General features: G+C 40.7%; 2 protein-coding genes and 3 non-coding genes across 5 annotated transcripts in view; all 5 read left to right on the top strand.

Annotated features, from left to right (window-relative positions):
* Nucleotides 1-530: 530 nt before the first annotated feature.
* On the top strand, nt 531-7253 carry nifk (nucleolar protein interacting with the FHA domain of MKI67). Its single transcript, XM_063887702.1, has 6 exons — nt 531-789; nt 1994-2122; nt 3141-3249; nt 5352-5563; nt 5857-5916; nt 6696-7253. Exons 1-6 carry the CDS (start codon nt 667-669, stop codon nt 6945-6947), a joined length of 885 nt encoding a protein of 294 aa, XP_063743772.1. The 5' UTR covers nt 531-666; the 3' UTR covers nt 6948-7253.
* Nucleotides 2347-2476, top strand: LOC134867909 (small nucleolar RNA ACA64). Its single transcript, XR_010166215.1, has one exon. It is a non-coding gene; the product is annotated as a small nucleolar RNA ACA64 (small nucleolar RNA).
* Nucleotides 3433-3562, top strand: LOC134867907 (small nucleolar RNA ACA64). The gene has a single exon (XR_010166213.1). It is a non-coding gene; the product is annotated as a small nucleolar RNA ACA64 (small nucleolar RNA).
* LOC134867910 (small nucleolar RNA ACA64) lies at nt 5961-6091 on the top strand. The gene has a single exon (XR_010166216.1). It is a non-coding gene; the product is annotated as a small nucleolar RNA ACA64 (small nucleolar RNA).
* An 884-nt stretch (nt 7254-8137) lies between the features above and the next one.
* Nucleotides 8138-21033, top strand: part of clasp1a (cytoplasmic linker associated protein 1a) — a 92050-nt gene continuing 79154 nt past the window's right edge. The window contains 2 exon segments of the mRNA XM_063887701.1: nt 8138-8240; nt 10063-10783. Of these exon segments, the coding sequence (XP_063743771.1) occupies nt 10586-10783 (198 nt within the window). The 5' untranslated portion in view covers nt 8138-8240; nt 10063-10585.

The raw sequence follows: 21033 nt of genomic DNA, 5'->3' as shown, positions 1-21033 counted from the left end.
TTTTTCTGTTTTGTTTGATTTGTTATGTATAAATAACATTTCCAGTACTGTATGTTGCATGTTTTTATTGACTGTTATTAAATTGTATAAAATGAAATGTGTCTTCAGGGTGACAGAAATGTTGATTAATGTCCCTGTTAAATAAATGAATAAATCACTAAAAATGTGATTCAAATAATCACAAAGATGAATGATTATCTAATCATTGTTAAATCAAAGTATTGTTATTATTATTATTATTGTTATTATTATTATTATTATTGTTATTATTATTAGCTGTAGTAGTAGTAGTAGTACTAGTATTATTAGAAAAACAGTATATAGTCGATGCAAACGTGTAAGCTACAGCTTTCCTATACATGCAGCAAGTAATAAAGCATAATTAAGGCATACCATTTTGTCATTAGGAGATAATGTGTCAGAATAGCCTCCCATCCGTCCAGCTGCACTGATTGCTGCTGTCTAATCAGAGTTCTTCCTCCACCCCTGTAGAGGGCGCTGCGCCCGGCTCACACTGCAGATAACACCGGCAGACTCTCTCTGCTCTCTCTTTGGGTGTTACCACATGGCCAAGCGGATGAAGACACTAACGTGGTTCACAGAGAGCAGTCTGACGGAGTTGTTTTTAATTCCACAATATATGTGTGGTATCATTCATTATTAGAAATGACTGAGACAAAAGCAGAAACGGCTCCGAAGCCCGCCAAACAGCTGCTGGCTCTGAACCCCAAACAAGAGTCCGAATTCAAGAAGAAGGTGCAGGAGGCGAAGAAGAACAAATCCAGCAAGGTGGGTGCGAGGAGCTGTGGCCCTGCTGACACGAGGCTGCTGTTTCTCCTTAATTCTACACTGTCTCATTACCTTTTAAATGTCACAGGTGTTACACCACGTTCCGTACCCGTAGGAGAGGGTTGTGTCCTAATTAAACATTCCCCGCTATGGAACTGACGTTATCTCTTTTACCATGGTTTGTTGCTGTTTTAGATAAATGTGATATTTCCATAATTGCTTCGTCGTTATGTAACGCACAATTGATGTCCGTAACATTAGGCCTTGTTTTAGACAAGTTCACAAACTGAACTTGATAAATGCCGAGGCAGAAACACGCTTTTAATTTTTATTTTTTTAGATAAAACTTTATCAGAAACGGTTATCAAAACTTTACTATATACATGATTCAGTGATATTAAAATATCCTTATTTGGAACATTTACTTTTAAAATGTTATTAAGCTAAGCTATAATTATCTCCTACATCATAAATTAAAAATAATAATAAACCGAATCTTTGTTTTTATGTATAATTGTATTTTTACTGAATAAGTAGGGTTTGACACAAAATGTCACAGCCTCCCAATAAATAAAATAAAAAGACAAATACATTAATTTAAGAACAACAAAGTTGATGACATATGTCATCAGATAATAATCCCCACTCATACTTGCATGACAAATTAAAAGCGTGGTGTCGTTTCCTGGGTATTTTGGAAGAGGCCGACTGCTGGAGAAAAATATCACTTGCATGTTTTTGACAGCCATCTTTAAAACCCTAATATTCAGCAATAACAGCAGATCAGATATCAAAAATAGAGTTTCAGTGAAATGGAAATAAAATAAGTCTTAATATGAATGATGCATATATTTCTTCAGTTTGAGGCTCTTTCTCAAGAATCTGAAGAAATAAAAAGTAAAGAAAGATATCTATAGTTGGGAGTTAGAAATGGGGCCCCTTTTTCTGCAGGCATTTGAACTTGTATGAAGCTCACAGATGCTGCTAATGACATTAGTGAAGGCTTGGTTTTTTTCAAGTGTCCCAGTAAGAGACTGCAGTCGGCCTGCTCAGGAACTTGGACCTACAGTAGCTACCCTGATGCATGCATAACTGACTCTTGCTTTCCATTACAGGTGTAGCAATGTTGATATGTAAAGTTTAGTAACCCTGCCCTTTTGTTTGTTGTTATTATATTAATTATTTTTTACATTTTATTTTACAGGAGAGCCGTTTGGCCCCTGGAGTGGTTTATGTGGGTCACCTCCCTCATGGGCTCTTTGAGCCTCAGCTCAAATCTTACTTCGAACAGTTTGGGAAAGTGCTGAGGCTTCGGCTGTCCAGGAGTAAAAAGGTAACACGGATGAAAGCTACGAACGCAAAGTCTGATTCAGTATATTTAATCATGTTTATTTTGATAAGAATTAACAAGATATTTTAAAGCTGGGTAACTTTTAGTTTTATTCTATCCTGTGCATTACAAATGATCCAAGGACAGAGGTCAATATTTCCAGTGTTTGCTGTTTGAGATGATGATGGCTGACAGGAATCTTTGAAGTAACGCTGCAGAATGTTGGCTCGGACTGAAAATGATCTCAGGTGTATCAGTGACCTGAGTTCAGATTACTGAGCCTAAAGTATCGAGGCGCATTAAGCTTATTTCCTGCTCATACATTGGCAGAGCGATAAAACCCATGTGCCAACAAAAGCATGCATATATATGTGTGTGTGTGTATGTATATATATATATACATATGTATGTATATATATATATACATATGTATGTATATATATATATATATATGTATATATATATGTATGTATATATATATATATATATGTATATATATATATATGTATATATATATATATGTATGTATATATATATATGTATATATATATATGTATATATATATGTATGTATATATATATATATGTATATATGTATGTATGTATATATATGTATGTATATATATATATGTATATATGTATGTATGTATATATATGTATGTATATATATATATGTATATGTATATACATATATATGTATATACATATATATGTATACACACATATATATATATATATATATGTATATATATGTATGTATATATATATATGTATATGTATATACATATATATGTATATACATATATATGTATACACACATATATATATATATATGTGTGTGTATACATATATATATATATATGTGTATATATATATATATATGTGTGTGTATGTATATATATGAATGTGTGTATAAAAAAAATAATCAGTAAATGGAATGCATCTCAAAGAGAAGTCATCTGGCCTTGATTAGAAGTATGTGAATGCTGTGATATTCATTTGTCTTCCGTCTCTTTCCTCAGACAGGAGGCAGCAAAGGCTACGCGTTTGTAGAGTTCGATTGTGATGAAGTTGCCAAAATTGTTGCAGAGACTATGAACAATTACCTAATGGGAGAGAGACTCATCAAATGTGAGTATTGCTCATGTACAAGTCTAAAAATGGCCAGCAGGATTCCTGAACCCAATATTGGACAGTACAGAAAATAATCCATCTGTAGTTGAACATTTAAGAGATTATTGTGAGATGGTGAACCTCCATTCTTTTAGATGTTCTCAGTTTGCTGAGTGATATTTTAGAGTTAGGATTTTTGGCTCGGACTGAAAATGATCTCAGGTGTATCAGTGACCTGAGTTCAGATTACTGAGCCTAAAGTATCGAGGCGCATTAAGCTTATTTCCTGCTCATACATTGGCAGAGCGATAAAACCCATGTGCCAACAAAAGCATAAAATATTATACAGTATTTAATAATTCAAAGGAAATCTATTTTAAAATGGGCTGTCAGATTGGCTTTAAAGATGTGTGCTGGGTGACCCGTCACCCGTTAGAGCACATTAGGATTTATCTAGTCCAGGGGTGGCCAACCAGTCAGAGACGAAGAGACAATTATTTGACTGTGTTACTGCAAAGAGCCACATCATACACACATCGTGGATGTATGTCCCCCCACTTCTCTCTTGCCCTTTCTCTTTTGCTCTCACCCTTTCTGTGTGCTCCAGGGGCATAGCTAGTTTTGAAGTTTGAGTTGGGTGGACTTCACATCCTCTAGGGGGGTCCGGGGGCATGCTTCCCCGGGCAGATTTTAAAAAACACTTTAAAGTGAGTTGCATGCTTCTGGTGCACTTTGAGAGCAAAATTAAGAGGCTACACAATAGAACTGTGTGGTCTTGGTAAGGGGAGGGGGCACAACTCTCAACACTAATGTGAGACATAAAAAAAATATATATACATTTTTCTTTTCAATTTCAAAATGTTCATTTGGGTGGGATTTATTTTTTTAGGTGGGCTGAAGTTCACCTAAAATAGGTATAGCTACGCCACTGGTGTGCTCCCTCACTCTATTCCTCTGTGCCCCTCTCTATCTCTCACACATAGCAAATAGAAAATCTAAAAATGTACAATAATTGACACACAAACACACACACTCAAAGACACACACTCCAATAGAGACACACTCTGTCACACAGACACACATACCTCTGCTCAGCCAGACTTCTTGTAAATGTCACACACCATGATATTGACAGAAAGTATTAAGACCAGAGGCCAGTTATTTTCAGCCATTAAGAGTGTGTGCACTGCCTCACACACACTCTCACTTAATCATGTGAAAACTATTTCTGTATTACTATGCATGCTGGTTTTTTGAACTACGTTGGCATTCATTGCGTTGAGCACTCCTTTACAAATCTGGCTTACAATATTTAAATGTTTGTATTTGAAACAAACCTATGACTAAGGTTGGTTCAAATACTGCTTCATGACAGTTATTTAAAAATAAATGAAGTGTATTTTAGTTAATTATCCTCATGATAACTATCTCAACTCTTACCCTGTGACTGGCAGAAGCTCTGCTGACAGAGATGCACTTTCTCTCTTATTTATTTCGTTATCGCGATTCAGCAACTCAGGAGTCCTTCTGTGTTGGTGGCCAGCTTTCCGTGATCAGGCCCTCTCACACGCATCTACAACTGCAAAGTGTTACCGTTTTGATTTGACAACTTTGTATTGAGTTATTACGGTTTTATCTGAGTTTTATTTTCGCCGTTCAGAAGCAGATCTCTCCCTTCCCTGTCACATCGCGAGTGCAGTAGAACCTGCCTCCTGTACTGCAGGATCTGCATTCTGATTGGCTAAAGCACTTCAGTGTCAAAAACTCTGTGTAACAATTGGCCTGGAACTTGTGTCGTTAACCCTTTTTGAACTTGGATACATATGCGCAAAAAAAACACACAATTAAAATTCCATATGAACTGAGGAGCCGCATGAGACTGGGCAAAGAGCCGCATGCGGCCTCGAGAGCCGCGGGTTGGCCACCCCTGATCTAGTAGATCACGTCATTGCCATGCTGGTCAAATGTCAATTTAGAATTCAGTATAAAATGTTTTTCTTTACAGTAAATATATTATTACATGCCCTTTATTCCAGACGATGAATAATCTCAATGTATACACAGTAAATAGAAATTACTCCAAGTTCGTCAGACCAATTGGGTATGTTGTTGTTTCCCAGGTCATGTGGTTCCACCAGAGAAGGTGCACGAGAAGCTGTTTGTTGGCTCTCAGAAGATATTCCAAAAGCCTTCATTACCGGCTGTGTCGCGCTACAACAAGTCGCACACAGAGGAGCAGGTTACCAAGATGAAGGACAAACTGCTGCGGAAAGAAGCAAAGCTCCGCAAGAGAATCGCAGCACACGGCATCGACTACGACTTCCCTGGATTTGTGAGTGTTTGAGATTTGGTATAGTAACTTATCATGGCAGCTAGTTACTTTATATTTCTCTGAGCTTAACAAGTAAAACGACTCATTTAATATCAGCCCAGAACTGTGACTGTGGGAATTTTCTATTAAGAGTAAAAGTTAAAAATCTAGAAATGTCATGCCATCAAACAAATGCGGGTTTTTTTTGTAAAGCAATCAGAACATTTATAAGTGTACATCGTTGTAGAGCTACCCTTCTAGTGTCCATACGTTTGTTGGCATCATGTTAACCTTCAGTGCTCTCTCTTTTCCAGGCTGCCCAGGTGCCTAAGAAGAAGTCTTCAGATTCCCTGAATGCTTCTACGTGTAGTAATGTAAGGCTGCCACTAATATTGTATGATCAGAACATTATAGTGGCACAGACTGAAAATGAACCCAGGTGTAACAGTGATCTGGGTTCAGATAACTGAGCCTACAGTACTCTGGTGCATTAAGCTTATTGCGTGCGTCTCCTGGTGACTATGTGATAAAACCCTTGTACCAACATACTGTATTAACTCTGGGAAATCAAAGTTTCCTTCGGTACCATAATGAGCATGTTGTTGTTTTATGTATCTGCACACATAACACTGCCTTAAATCCAAATAATGAAAATATAGGAAATGTCTCAAAGTCAATAAGCTACGGGCTGAAACAGCAGAACTTTCCTCGACTTATAAGAAAACTAACAATAGCAAGAAAGACAATTAAGTTAACATAATTTAGCAAAATCCAAACAGAAAAATTGAAAAAGCACAAACAAAAGCTGACAAAAGCAGACACCACTCTATAAATGCATTTAGAACCATAGAGAGAAACGGAATAAAAAAAAGGAACATCAACTGTAGGCTTCATCTTGAATTAGATTTCATAAAACATCTTTTTAACAAATAACAATTCTTTGTGTACTTGTATGGATCGTTTTGTTAGAAAATCTTAATGGCTACACAAAGTGTTACCAATTCTATTAGAGAGAAGCATCCATGAAAATATCCACCCTATTTGTTTTTTTTGTGGAAAGCAGTGGTTGAGTTAACGGCTATATAAATTCATCACATTTGACAAATCTAATGCAGGAACCCTTTCATGCTAATGAACTCCTCTCCTATTTCAGGACGCCACCCCAGTTTGCACCCCCTCCGTCCTGGAGAGGAGGAAGTCCACGGTCATTGACGATGATGGAGATGACGAGATCATCATCAGGATGCCGGCTGTAGAGCAAGACGAGCAGGGCTCCTCAGAGGAGGAAGAGGGAGACCACGAGGACTCGGAGAGTGAGGATGCTGGTGAACAGGCAGGCAGAGTGATTTCCTCTGCTTCACTCTGGACTTGGTTCTCTGGCTGCATACATCAGGCTCATCTTTGAACTGTGATCAGAAATTGCAGTCTGTCTTTCAGTATGTGGAAGTCACATTACAGGAGAGAAAGGCGGTTGCATGAAGGGTTCCACCATAATAATTGGTATTACATCAGAGTGACCATGGGAGGGGCCTGCAGCGTGGTCACATGAGCCTGGGTTATGGACAGTTGTGAAAGGACTTCCTTTCCAGGCCGTTTCCTATGCCTTACAGGGCAATTACTTTTCTGTTAGCTTTATGCACCCGTGTCTAAAAGCGTGGTTAAATTTGTAATATGTAAACTATGATCTTTAAAAATAAATGATGTAATTATGTGCTGTGGAGCAGTTCTTCTGTGTTAGTTTTCAGACAAGACCAAAAAAAGCACCCACATACACACAGGCAGTGCTATAAGCCTTTAAACATGTTGCTGCAGGGAAAAAAGCATGTGCAGAAGAGTAAATGAATGATGGATGAATTAATTTTGCTGTTCATTGTAAGCTATTTCAACTCTCTTATCCTCAGTTTTGGAGGTGTGGAGTGTTGGAAAAGTATAGAGAACCTTTACTACGATAAAAATACTAATACCAAACATTAAGAAAGTATATACAGTTTTTAGTACTGCATTTGAAACCTTGAGTAAAAGTATGCATGTATCACAGGCAAAATGCTCTTAAAGGGAAAGTATTAATTGTGTAGTACATAAAACCGTGTGACGATGCATTTTCCACCTATTCAGAGGCTTTACAAAGATTGTATGAAGCTTACAGTCAAGGAGAATTCTCAAAACAAAAATAATTCGTTATTCTTCAGTTCATCAAAACAAATGGCTACATGCTTTTCACTGGACAGTGTGGGATCTGAAAGTAATTAAAGCTGTCAGGTAAATGTAAATAGATATAGATATACGACAGCAAAGTACAGTACTTGTGTAAAAGTACTTGGTAACGTTCCACCAATGCTTTCTGGGTTTTATCTATGCAACAGTTGGCTTTTTTAGTGGAAACTGCCGTTGCATCGTCCACAATATAGACACACAACATGTCCAGTAGATGTCGCTAGAGGTCAGTTATACACATCCATGACTCCGACAGGTTTTTTTTTGCATTGCCATGCGACAGTTTTCCAAGTGCCAACATCATCCCTGTATCCACTGCGCATGCGCACGACGATCCCATTCTTGTCCTGCAGGCAGCATTCCGGGTGGAGAGAGTGAGTGAGAGAAAGAGAAAGACAAGAGATTTCAGGCCGTACACTGTATATTTGCAGCAAGAAAAAGGAGCTGTATGTCCCTACACACCGCAGCGTCTAAGAAGGATATGGTAAGTAGAAAATGAATGTTGTGAGCACACCTCCTGGCCTCCTTGTCACATTTTCTCCTCTTTGTGCTGCCTGTCTAAACTGACGTTTCATTGAAAGGAAGGGCTTCGCTAGGGGCTAGCTTTAGCTTTTATTCCCCACAGACGGTACACACCTACTCTGTCTACTACAGTAGAAAGACTGGCTAAATGAGTTATAGAGAAACAAAGAAAAGGCATGTTTCCCAGTCACAGGGGAGAATTACCGGGTACGCTTTTGTTTAGCGTTAGCAGTATGTAGCTGTCACTGCGCTCCTTCGGGTTGGCATTGCTAGCAGTGATGGTCAGGCTTTGAGCTAGCAGGAGCTCAGCTAGCGTTTAAAAAAAAGGTGAGCGCGTGCGTGTGTGCGTGGCAATGTAGACACTAAGCAAATGTGTGTGACCAGGATGAGTGGCCTGTCAGGGTGGGAGTAGGTCTGGTGCACATCCGACAAGACGATGGTGCAATTACAAGCAACGTTAGGGACCGAGAAATGTTGACAGTTAAGGAGGCTCATAATTATGGACCTAATACATTGTTACTAATGTATTAGGGACTTGCAGTCACACAGACACACACTGATATGGCTACACAAATTAGAATTGTATCAAAATGGACTATTGGAATATTCAAATCGGAGAAGGAACAATATTTGATAAAGGCTAAATATGTGTTAAAATTCCATTTTGGATGAAGATCACACCATAATACTTATTATAATTGTAAATGATATTGACAATAAGGATGTTTAAAAAAATCCTTCAATATTGTGAATTATATTGCTATTGCAACATCAGTCAACATAATAACAAGTTATTTTTTCCAGGTTGTGCCGCTCTACTCTCACACTTAAATTCCAGTGCACACATATTCATGTTCAAAACAGGGACAGGGGCCTCAAATCTTTAGCTAAATGTACATACCTATACGTCATTTTCAAATCAATTGTATCATTGTAAAATACATATATTTTCAAGACAACAAGACACTGTATTGCTGTGCTTCTTTTCCACATATATAAACACATGTGAAGACAGGAAGGGAAAACACACTTATAGAAATAAAAAAAGAAAGGAAAACAATAAATAAGAAAAATGAACATGTACATTTCATATGTTGTACTGCTTGCCCCTGCAATGTTTATCTCTGTTGTCGTAGCAAATGAACTAACATACATTTTTTTCATTTTTGCTAAATAATTTAAAGGGACACTTCTTACACTTGGTATTGTTTCAACAATATGATTGCACTAAAAAAACGAATGTTATGGCTTAAAGAAGGTCATAATTTGTTGAATGTAGCCCATATAGCTGCTTCAAGACATGCAGATCTGACTTTCCCCTCCTTAACAGAGGCCCACATCTGATGGAGTTTGATGAAGCGGTCCTTTCTGCTTCGATAATGTTGTCACACCAAAGGCCGGGGGTTATTTCAAGAGAAGAAGTGCAGTCAGATTATGATCGAGCTGTTTGGAACTGGAGCAAGTAAACAGTAACCTCCTTGTGTCATATACATCTGGAGTTGCTGCCGAAACTCGACATCTCCGCCCTGTGTTTCTACAGCAGTAGTGGGCAGTCAGAGATTTAGGAGAGTTGTTTAGGTGTGGGATTAATTAGGAGTCTGTATACTGTTGGCGATATAGTGTATAACACTGGGTTCGCTTTTATAACGCTTTGTACTGAACCCTCTTCTTACTGTAAGTCAATATTCTAAAATGAAATTAGAGTGATAATTGTTCCCGGAGTAATCAATAATGAAGAGATTTCTTAATGAATGTGTTGTCTCCTGTCCTTCCTGTTCCACTAGGGCTCTCCAGGGCAGATCCCGGGACAAGACATGGAGCTCTAAACCAGCCCTCTCCGTCCATCTCTATTTGCTGCCTTGCACACTGCTCTCCAAAACCATCTCTTCTACCCCTGCTTTAGCGGTTTGGCTCAGTATCCTCAAAGAGAGAAAGAGGGAAGAAAAACCCAAGTGGGAGGGAGTAGTAAACTTTCCCCAGCTGCTGTCCAGACACACACATGCTGCATTGCTGCCATTCCCCAAGCCCTGCTCCATCCATCCAAAGGGCACGGCCACTCGCTAGCTAGCTAGCACTTGGCACAAAGACGAGGCCTGTCCTCAGGGATAAAAATACAAGCAGACTGTGTACCCTTGCTGATTTGTTTTTTGTCCCTTTTCTGGGTCACCCAGCCGAACATTGGTTAACTGGGGCTCCTTTTGTTTAGCTGTCATTCCCACTGCTTTGAGCAGTGGACGATTGCCAGTCAGTCAATCACTCAGTCAGGCAGACTGAGGAAGCCAGAGGGGTTGGTTATCCCAGACAAGGATGATGGAGCCCAGCATGGAGAACTGCCTGACCCAGGTCCTGCAGAAGGACATGGGCCGCCGGCTGCAGGTGGGCCAGGAGATCATTGATTATATTCTGGACAAAGAGAAGTCCCATGACCTGGAACAGGACCAGACAGTGCTGGACAAGATGATCGACGGCATCGCCAGCTCCTGGGTCAACTGCAGCAACTTCAAGGTGAGCTGCACGGGCATGGAGGTAGTAAACAATGGACAGGTGCAGGAATGTAGTCCTAAGACCTGGGAAGAAGTCAACGTTTGACCTCTTTTGGGTCCTTTGTCTCAAAGTGTTGTTTTTTTCAACATGCTTTTAGTAAGATGCCTGAAAGATGTTATTTCCTCAATCAAATGAACATTTGTTATGAGGAGCCCTATATTCCAGGTCGGCCTACAATCGCCATCCTCACTGCACCACTGCATAGCTTTCCACACACCTGCAGCTACTCTGGGTTGGGCCTTTACTAACCAAATACCATGCACCACTCAGTTGCATTCTGTTTTACACAAAAGTACAGTAGGTAGTTGATTAGCAAATGTCTGTTATGGCTCATTCCACTATGTGTTATGCTCTTGTTTGAGATAAAGGGTTCAGTCTTACAAATCCTATGTTTTAAATCACTGATTCAACGTCTATCAGTCAGTTAGATATGGTCTGTTTTTAAAGTCAGAGAAGGACAGAACATGGCAGCTTTTCCCACATATTATACATTGGAATGAAATAGAGCAACTTGCAAACATCTGTACTACAGTGTAAGCTTTTTGCAGAATTATTTTCTGTGTTTGGACTGCACTTCCATCTCATTGTACAGTCATATAATGCTGTGTTAAGGTGCAATCTCCAGTTTTTGTGATTGTTTTGTGTGCAGCAAAGCAAAAATGTTCTCAGGCTGGAAAGGCACATGACATAATTGTTTCCCTGTACTATAGAACTGGCCCACATTCTTCTTCTGTGATCGATTGTGCTTTATTTTGGACTTCAATCTAGGGCAACATTTAAACTGACCCTGACTGTGAAAACAACAGCAGTTCTTCCAGTGCCCCAGCCACAGGTCGCTCTCTCTCTGTTTGAACATATTGTTTTTGTAAAGCTCTGATTTCATGTCAGGATATGCTGCTTTGCTCTATGTGGGCCTAAAGTGTCAGAGATATCTGTCTGAACAAAGCCAAGCCTGCCCCCAATGCCCTACATACTGTGGCTCAGCACGGCTTTCCTCTCTGTCACTGCAGTCTCACTGCTGTGACGCCATGTTGCTATGTGCATGCTCGTTTTTGTGTGCTTCAAATGATGTGTTGCACTGCTGTGTGTGCATTAGAGGCTGCTCTAGATCTGGCTTGGTTACATATCCAGGTACTGGAAGGTCCAAACCGTCAGATATGAGGCTTCACCGAAAGGAGTTAATACTTTGGGTTGCAGACAAAGCTTCTGAGATTAAGCATATCTCTATCCTCGCTATGTACAATTCTTTATTCCTTAGAATGTAATATTGCCCAAAAAAATGAACCACCTCTTCAAGCACTGTCAAAAGAAGCAAGGTTATATATATATAAGAGTATTTTCTTTATGATTGTTATGTTTTCTGTGTCTGTGAAGGCTCAGGTGAACCAGCCTGTCAGAGCAGGTCTGAAAGGCCTGGTAAACTAACACATCTTTTCTAGTTGGCCTAACAGGGACAGTATCCTCAGCACAGGCCTAGCTGATCACTTGGCAACTAATGTGGAAACTATTTAGTTTGAGAGAGGGGGTGAAGAATTCATTCACCATAAATGGTGCTTTGAGCGGATGCATCTAATACCAAGCAACTGTTTAAAGAAAGTTCTTTACAGCGTTTTACACCCTTCTTACCTAAACTTCAGAGGGCCAGTCCTTGCTGCATATACCTTTTGTGTTTGGATAACAAACATTGGATGCTTGTTCTGTCATACTGGTGATCTGACGGGTCAAGTGAAGGTAAAAACTCCCAGATTCTCAGAGGAACAGAACCACTCTGTGCACTCTTCCTTGTATATCTCTTCCCAAAAGGGATTAAACACTTCCTCATGCTAACAATACAATTGACTTTGGGTCTATAACAATAGTATTAGATTTTTCCTTAAACAAAATACATTTGTTTCCACAGCAACACATGAACTGTGTCTCAAGCGGTTATTCAAAGTCTGGGGGCACAGGGTGGACATTTAGCATTTGCAGTTTGTTATATGAATGTTTTATGAAGTTTAAGGCTTTACCTTTCAATGGTTTGAAGTATGTTTGATTATGTTGACTGACAGTATTCTTTGAATAAGGATGGTTTGTTAGTGTCATGTGGACTTGGTAACCCACAGTAACCTCCTGCTCAGCCATGAGTCTCAGGATCTTGAAAACAGAAAAGCTCACTTGTCTATTATTGGTAATGTTGAAACCTTAATATATACAGAACATTATCTATCAGATCAAAGCAAATCATTAATTGAAGAGCCAAGTTACTATCACATTGGAAGTCCTGCTAAACTCTTCTGAAGTGTCTTTGTAACAAACGTGAAGCCAATGTTTAATATGCTACCACATCTCTTCCCTAAAGTTCTGTACACAATAATGACACGCTGAAATTGAACAAACTGATATCTGTGTGACAGTGATCAGCAGTTTCTTGGAAATGACTCTTAGTAATGGAGCAGCAAGCATGAAGATCAGCCGGGCTATTCTCATTTTCTAACACACTTTCATGATTCATGCACATGCAATTTCAAACGAAGCGAGTCATGCGTTCGGTAGATGGACAACTCCTGGTGCAGTTGTCTTTTTCCAGAGTGATCTCCATCTCAGGGTGTGTCAAGTCAACAGCCACATCCATGGCTGTGGTTTCAGCTGCTGAATCAACTCTAAACAAGTGTGCATGTACACCTAATGATGGGCTAAATGCAGAGGTGTGGTGCTGTTCTGGAAGAGTGAGCGAGGAGGGGTGTGTTTGACAGGATTCTCTGTGGTGGTGGTTGTAGATATTCTGTAGTTCACTGGGTGTATCTGTTCCTTCTGTATGCACAAGCCTCCTGGACGTATGAAGAGAGCATCTTGTGCTGTGCAATGCCACAGACCACGCCCACCTCACAATAATTGTTTGCCTTTTTCTTTTTATTGTTTTAAAGGAAAAACATACACAGCCTGTAACATGTATCACATATCAAAGTACCACAGCAAGCTACGCCCACCTTATAATTCTGATTAAACATAATAATAATTAAGGAAAAGCCGATAAGAGTCATCCATTGTATAATGGAAAACTAAGCAAAGCAAAAGTACTAGTACTGGAAAACGGTTTCATCTTCCTCTCATTCATTTTCATGCTTGGATTGGAACAGAACAGAATTGTGGCATTTCATCTGAAAAGCAAGAAAATAAAACCATGACATTTGATTAATCCATTCAAGTGCCACATTCAACTATTTGAAACTATTTTCCTTATCGATGAAGCTGCTGATTATCTTCTAGATTACTGGATTTATCGTTTGGTTAATAAATAGTGAGCCATCTCATCCCAGTTTGTCATAGTCAGAGGTGATGTCTTTTTAAATGTGTATCAAAAGAAAAATGTCCTTGTTGCATGAAAACATATACTATTAATCAGTTTGATTGTTTTTCTGTTGATCAACTAATGGATTGGTCAGACAATGCATTGCAAATCTATGTACAACTAACAGTGCTGAAGGACCACAAAAGCCCAGTAACCAGGCATGTGAAGTGTACTTCATCCCTCTTTTCTCACACCTTTCCCAGCTCCAGGCAACCAGTTAGGCTCTTGTCAGTATTCATCCATCACCTCTCCCCTCCTTCATTTTCATCTGCACCTCTCCCTATGCAGGGATGAGCCTGGGAGCTGAGGTGGTTTACTGATTTAATCAATAGAGACTGGAGGGACCAGTTTCCGGGTCGAGGAGCCCTGAAATGATTGCTCAGACAACCTGGTGCCAACTGTAATGCTCAGTCGTGTCTGGGCAGAGTGGCTGGAGCATGCCACAGGCGGAGTCATTTCTGACCACCAATGTGAGGCTGACAGACAAAATGTGCCTTATTAAATCATTCAAAACAATATTCTTTTAAAGCTCTTGTCCTGATGAGTAACTAGACATTTCTATTTGTTAAGCTTGGCGTCTTAGTACCCAGTTTCTATCTTCGTTTCAGATAGGAACCTAGCATGATGGCAGACCCCGCTGCTCCTCCTAGGGGTTCAGTCAGCTCAGCTATAGCTGTTTGTGAAATATGCTCAAGCCTGTGTTCCTCCAATTCAGACTAGAGGACTGGGGCTGTCTTTAGGGAGCCATTGAGTTGTCTGAGCCTTGGTTTATTTCCTGTGGAGGCTCCACTGCTCCTTTGTGAGCAGGGTATGGTTTCACATAGGATGGTAATGCTATTCCTTCCTTCAACACAGATGGCTGGTCTATGGTCTCTGACACACAGAGGTTTGAGAGGGAGTTGGCATGTGTATCCCACTCCATCATCGATCCATCCATCAGTTTGTCAAGCTGTAGGGATGACTTTCATGTGATGTTTTCACTTTCTGAATCATGGTGGTTCACTTGGATGTGGAACAAGGAGCTGGGAAACAAGGACCTAAAGATGAGTGGCTGAAGCGAGGACTGAGCAGCTGGCCTCACCAAAGACCGAACAGATTAGGGGTATGGTTCTGCAGCTCAATGACACCACTTTGAAGTTGTACTCGTAAAATGTTGCCCTGCAGCGGAATATGATGTTTCAACAGGTTAATGCACAACAAATGATGTGGCTCAGCAAGCCAAGAGACCTACTCCCCTCCGGGCACGTTTTAAGTGTGTACGTTTGTTGGCTTTAATCTGAGACAAGGCTAAATGTCAGTCAGCTATGAGGTAAGCAGAAGTGGCGATTGTCTGATATCAAAAAATAACACTTAACGTGATTATTTTTAAATCTTCAATTTATCGGGCAGCTGTTTAGCTCACCTGGTAGAGCTGGCGGCCCATGTACTGGGAATCAGTTTCCGTGCAGAGCACCTAGGTTTGATGTCTCATGTCATCTCCTCTGTCTACCCCTTTAAACACTGTCACTGATTAAAGGCTAATCTCGCCCAAACAATTCATAAAAAAATCTTCAATTTATCCTCCCTTGCCCTCACTCTTGTCTTCTATTTTAATCTTGACACACATAATCAATTTTTTCACATACTGTTGTGCACATTTTGTATAAGCTCTATGAGAATGGCAAAATGTGATAGAACTTCCCTAACTAGTTAGAATCAGAGGATGACACCCTCTTTATTAATCACATACACAGCAGAGCACACACAGTGAAATTGGTCCTCTGCATTTAACCCTCCTAGTACTAGGAGCAGTGGGCAGCTATTGTGCAGCGCCCGGGGAGCAATGGGGAGGGGGGATTGGAGGTGTCCGGTGCCTTGCTCAAGGGCACCACAGCAGGGTCTAGGAGGTGAATTGGGACCTCTCCAAGTAGCAGTCCACTTTCCATATTTCAAGTCTGTTCGGGGACTTGAACCGGTGACCCTACGATTCCCAGTCCAAGCCCCTACTGACTGAGCCACTGCTGGACCTGTGCAAAAAGAGTTGCATGCGTTTTTATGCAAAAAGAACCCACAAAACCCAGACAGAAAGGGGCTGAACACTTTTCAAAATAAAACAGGAAACCGACAGATGGTAACACAGTGTCTTGTCTCTTTAAGAGATGGCTACTCTTTTCGTTTCTGTCTGCATCTCTCCCTCATGGACTTCCTTGATCAATAGCGTTTCTCCTTCATTTACTGCATCAGAACCTTGTGGGAGTAGAGTGTGTGTATGTGTGAAGTCTGTTTGATTGACAGTGGCAAACACATGTAGAAGCCCGTGTAACCTTTGTCTAAAGCCTGTGCTAACACTTTGCATCAGTCAACCTTGGACAGCACACACACACACACACACACACACACACACACACACACACACACACACACACACACACACACACACACACACACACACACACACACACACACACACACACACACACACACACACACCTGCTGTTGCCTGGTTGTTTCCCCCTACTCTAAAACCTGTGTGCACTGAGCATGCTTGTCCTCCAGGTTAAGGTCCATTTCCAGAGTGAACCAGTCATTTCAGCTTGAAGGGGGACTTTGGAGCCTTGGCACAGCCCCCTGTCAAATGATAATCCTTAACCCGATGCATCCTTGTGAAAATTTGGAGGGCAGAGATTTGTGCAAAGCTCAGATGAAAAGCTGCGACACAGCGCTCTGCTGCATGAGAGAGAGCCTTCAAGATGATGCAGCAGACATGGTGTATTTTGCCCTTGCTTTCCAGTTGGGCTGATTTCACAAAAGACGTGTGTGTGAGGGAGGAGTATGAGAGGTGGGGGTTTTTGCCTAAGGCCTAATGGTTATAGTGCAAAGTCAGGAGGTTTCTGTGTGTTATGATGAAGCAGCCCTGTCACACTCCGGTATGTTGTGTGATTGTGGGTGTGTACAGCGGTGTGATTTATGTTATGCATTGTTTTGGAGGATTTTTTAGACAGTCAGCTGAGTCAAAACACAAGTATTTCAATTTTTTTATATTGTCATCATTTAAGTTGTTTGTTTTGGCTATCTCTGACCTCTGTATGTTTAGTGTGTCAGGAAGAAAAATGAATTAAATTAGGGATTAAGAGTTGGAATTAGTCCTTTCTGTGATATTCGCTGCAGTCGTAGTATTGCCGTAATTGGGTTAAGCCGCAAGATTTAAGCACAGCAATGTTTCTCTACCGATACAGAAGAGAAACACATGCACGAGGCAAAGCATTCATAGAAACTTACAAGGTTATGGTCTGGAGCCTGTCCAGCCATGTTCCTGGGTGAGAAATGGGGCGCACCTGTCTACTGCAGATCCATCAGCTACACAAATTCAAAAACGTTTCTCTCTTTTATATGTCTGTTCAGTCATGCGAGTGGGTTCTGTGCAGGGCCGTAGGAACAGAGTTTTAGGTTAATGCTGTGCATGTGTGTGTGTGTCCAACAACAGCAGAGGCAGGTAGCACTGATGTAAATGAATCAGCAATAGATGGAGAAGGGGGAGCAGAGGGGAGTGATTTACCTCCTGCTGATGTTTGTACAGCCAGTGTTAAAGCATAATCACCTGGATTATACCAAGTGACACTTTGGAAGTTTTCTCTGCTCTGCTCTCTTTTTGTCTGTGCTCCATTTGTATCTGTTCATTCATATTATCTTTTTCCCCACAGACATTTTTCTGCCGCCCCTTTCCTCTGCTCCCTCTCTATACATCCCACCCTATTTTTAACCCTTGAGAAACCTCCCCCCTCTTGTTTTCTCCGACAGAATGCTATCTCTGCTTTCCTGGCATTTTTCTAACAACAACACAAATGTTCCTTTGTGTGTCACCAGCAGCAGCATAAGCAGCAGGCATAAATCCCCTTATCCTGACCCCCCACTTCACTGCTAGTAAAAATCTGTCCAGGTTTGGGATCCTTGGCGGTCCAACCACATAGTCATAATCTGCTCTCTTATTTAATCTGCTCAACTCGAGGATTTTCTCCCTTTTGTATAAGTCAGGCTACCAGTTCATTGTGGTTTGCAAATCCCTGTTTTGTCATCATATTAAATGATGGATGTAATTTATCTTAAAATGGACCAGCTGATTTTTTATAGAGTTTGTTTCTTTCCCAATGTGTAAGCATATGATTATTCTTATTGAAAAGTGATGCATTCGTTCCCTGTTGGTCTACCAAAAAACAGTGAATTGAATCAGAAATTCCATTCAGCAACAATCGGTAGGTAATTAATGAGAACAACTGTGTGGCAGAGGGAGAGGGCAGATAAATTCTGTTCAGGCTGGTTCCCCTGCCTCTGCCAGCCCTTTCTCTCATAACAGCATGCTGAGAGATGAATGAGGGGCCACACTGGGGCCATATCAGTCAGTACATATCCACTACAACAGCTCGATCAGTCTGTCTCTGTGGTTGTGCTTCAGCGTGTTTCTTTGTATCGTACTTTGGCAACATTCATAGATGGGACATGTGCGTATGTGAGAGTCTTCCATGATTAGAACTGGGTTTCCAGGGGCCTATTGCTTAGCTCATAGTTATTTGGATATTTCAAGTCTTAATTTATTATTTAATTTGGAGACAAAATATCTTTCTCACGCAGGAGACCAAAAGAGCATTGTGGGCATACAGAGATGTGATAGCCAGGAGTAGCAGTCGTTAAACTGAGAGAACACCTCAGCCTACACTGACGTATATTCATGTTTAGTGGTTCTAAATGGCTGATGAAATATCTAATATGATATTCTGCTGCAACCATTACTGATGTGACAAGAGAAGCCTTTTTACACATGTCACAGCGGTGTGTTCCAGTGTGTGTGTGACAGAGAATGGAACCTGCAGGCTCTGATCAGCTGAGCATCAGGGTGTGACTCTGTGTTCTCATCAGAACTTGTGTGTTTTCATGTCTCAGTTAATTGTCCCGTTATGCCCTATATTCTGTTTCTGATGGTATTGTGTCGGCGCATCAGAATAAAGCATAGTTCCTTTACTGGATGTGTCCGATGCTCACACCCAGGCAGACCCAGAGGGAAACCCTGCTCTTCTGAACATCATATACAAACATGCTCGCCTCTGTGATCGGACACACAGACACACAGTGCTGCGGTGCCCACATAGCCCCGCCTCCTTCTCTCACCCACTGTCAAGCGATATGAAATAACTTGCACACTTCAGCTTAAGTTCAACACTTACGTTTATTGAGCACTGCACCACCTATTAAGTCCTAAATATAATGATACATTTCTGTCAATTTATCCCCATATCCAAAAGGCTAGGCTATTGTATGAAAGTTAGAAAATTCTAGCAAAAAAATAATAATGTAGATTTCAAAATGAACTATATAATACAAAAACCACAATCAATCCAATGTTGTTGATTGTGTGATCCCTAGTGTTTCCATTACTCTACAGTACCTCTGGCAGTTGGGATGATCCAGTTGCGTGTTTAATTAATATTAAAATAATCTCTTTTGTCCTAGCGGTGAAAGGAGGTGTTTGTGTGTCCGTCACTAACGTGGGCTTGAGTGACACTGACTTGCCCCAGGAAGCTGCATCCTGTTGGTCACATTTTCGGACTCCTTTCAGAAACCCCCCTTCAGAGAAATGTGTGATGAAGCAACCCTGTTGCTATAATCCTGTGATTATACTTTATGAAATTCTAAGGAGTATTTTTGCACAATTTTCCATGGATCTCTCATTTTCCATGTCAGCCCTCTGGAGCTCTGACACTCATATCATGTTATCACAATTAGTTGTGCTGAGTCAGCAGGCCCAGGAAGGAAGCCTCGCCGTGGATTGTACAGCTATGATATATAATATGCTCTGTCATGGTCCATAGTGAGCACTGAACAATGCTGTCATAGACAATAGCATTCTTTCGTCTTCACAAGCATCCGTGCAGGGTGTGGTATATACACCGCATGTATATATCATGTTTGCTTTGATTTCTGGAAAACAAGCAGTATTTCCCCCCCAGCGCTGCCTGAGGTTCTCCTTCAATCTGTCCTCATGACTCCTGCAGGTCGCAACACTTCCTTTATAAGGACGCTCTTTCTTTAGGACTTTTTTTTCTTAAACTTGATATAGGCCTAGTCTCTGTTCTGCTCAAGCTCTGCAACGCAGCGTTACGAACATATGGATAAACTGAAGTGGAGAAATAATTGTATTCTAGTGTAGTGTAGGATTAAATATTCAGTATATCAAGATTGAGTAACTGTTGAGATAATATTAACAATATTCCTTTCATATCCTCCCAAACCTATGTATACCACAATATTCTAAAGGAGTGCATCTCTGTCCTTTTATCCAATGGGGTCAAACCACCACCCTCATGTGTAGCTGTGTGTTCTGTCTAACGGCGACATCCTGAGTCAGCTGTCTCCCTGCTTAGATGTCCACTTGTTTTTGTAGCCACGTTAGCTTTGCTGCCTCTTTCATTAGGCCTGTTGTCTGCCTACAGAGAGACGTCCTCCTCTATCCTGTCTGGCAGGTGCCCTGGCAGTGTATGTGTGTTATCAACAGACACTCACTCTGTGTCAGAGGCTCAAATATTGCAATATAGACCAAAATTCTGTACAGCAACGTGTTTATTTCAGTCTCCTTACATTTTGAATGTCCTTGCAGTACTGCTGTTGTCTGAGTATTACGTAACTGTGATGGATTCAGACAAAGCTTTGTGTGTATATGTGTACGAACAAGGATTTGTTTTTGCGATGAAGCGAACTGACAGAGAAATGCATGTGGTGAACAGCGGTCACAGTGACCTCCGGGACCCCAGTCTCTCTCTGCTCTCTACACTGTGTTCTTTAAAAATCACCTACGGTAACAACAGCTTTCCTGTAAAACAGTCAAATGTTGTTGTTGTCTCACCTGTGATAT

The sequence above is a fragment of the Eleginops maclovinus genome, chromosome 7 (assembly GCF_036324505.1).
Source record: "Eleginops maclovinus isolate JMC-PN-2008 ecotype Puerto Natales chromosome 7, JC_Emac_rtc_rv5, whole genome shotgun sequence".
NCBI classification, from domain to species: domain Eukaryota; kingdom Metazoa; phylum Chordata; class Actinopteri; order Perciformes; family Eleginopidae; genus Eleginops; species Eleginops maclovinus.
This window is presented reverse-complemented; position numbering and strand designations above follow the sequence as displayed.